Source organism: Dendroctonus ponderosae, unplaced genomic scaffold, assembly GCF_020466585.1.
Source record: "Dendroctonus ponderosae isolate FM_Combo_2020 unplaced genomic scaffold, Dpon_F_20191213v2 Dpon_F_20191213_9, whole genome shotgun sequence".
In the NCBI taxonomy this organism is placed as follows: domain Eukaryota; kingdom Metazoa; phylum Arthropoda; class Insecta; order Coleoptera; family Curculionidae; genus Dendroctonus; species Dendroctonus ponderosae.
Genome location: NW_026019116.1, coordinates 5502748 through 5503914, shown reverse-complemented (window position 1 = coordinate 5503914; position 1167 = coordinate 5502748). Strand labels below are relative to the sequence as shown.

Genomic DNA, 1167 nt, shown 5'->3' with positions numbered 1-1167 from the left:
CAATGAGATTAAGTCAAAGTCACATAACTGACAATTTGCACAGACGAATTATCAGAGCGAATTTTCATATACTGTATTATCCTACTATTGTCACACAATTTATTAACATACTCCTTTTTAGGTTCATTCAGGTTCTTTGATAACGATAGCAGAAAATAGCTATCGAAACGTCAGGGTAATTTTTCAAATTAATTTATCTACTAATTGGAATTTTCTCTTACAGCTTGAGCCTAAGTGTGTCGCAGAATACTCTCTAAGTGATAGTTCTTGATTACTTTTTGATAAATAATTCGTTCTTATTGCGAAATGGGAGCACTATTTATCAATCTGTAATGAAAGACGTGAGGAAATTCTGTCTTTTTTAAAGACAAAAATTTTTGAGGCGAAATACCCAAAAAGAAGTTTGTAAAAAAATGAATCCGCCTCAACAATATAGAACTTATCTAAACACATCTTGCTGCACCCAGCTGGACGCTCATCTGAGTCGATTTTCCAGGTAGTGACGGTGATGAGAACGTCGCTGACCAAATCCGAATTTGCCAGCGCATTGGGCATGAAAACCGACGCCGTTTTCGTCACAAAAATGTTCAACATCGTGGACAAGGACGGGGACGGCCGGATATCCTTCCAGGAGTTCCTGGACACTGTTGTCCTCTTCTCCAGAGGCAAAACCGACGACAAACTGCGGATAATCTTCGACATGTGCGATAATGACCGCAACGGCGTCATCGACAAGGAGGAGTTCTCGGAGATGCTGAGAAGTCTGGTGGAAATCGCTAGAACCACCAGTTTATCCGATCATCACGTCACTGAGCTCATAGATGGAATGTTCCAGGTGTGGAAGCTTTTGCAATTTCTGGGGCGCTGATTGCTAAACTGCGGATTTTAGGACGCAGGCCTGCAAAACAAAAACTACTTGACCTACCAGGACTTTAAGGATATGATGCGCGAGTACAACGGCGACTTCGTGGCGATAGGCCTGGACTGTAAGGGGGCCAAGCAGAACTTCCTTGATACCTCCACTAACGTGGCCAGGATGACCAGCTTCCACATCGAGCCCAGCATCGACAGGGAAAAGTCCTGGCTCCGACTCAAGTGGGACAGTCTGACCACTTTCCTTGAGGAGAACCGGCAGAACATATTCTACTTGTTCATTTTCTATGTGGC

General features: G+C 43.4%; 1 protein-coding gene across 1 annotated transcript in view; it reads left to right on the top strand.

The window, feature by feature from the left end:
* Positions 1 to 1167, top strand: part of LOC109541703 (dual oxidase) — a gene marked incomplete at its 5' end in the record, with an annotated part of 8854 nt that overhangs the window by 4663 nt on the left and 3024 nt on the right. Inside the window, 2 exon segments of the mRNA XM_048669884.1 lie at positions 497 to 835; positions 890 to 1165. Of these exon segments, the coding sequence (XP_048525841.1) occupies positions 497 to 835; positions 890 to 1165 (615 nt within the window).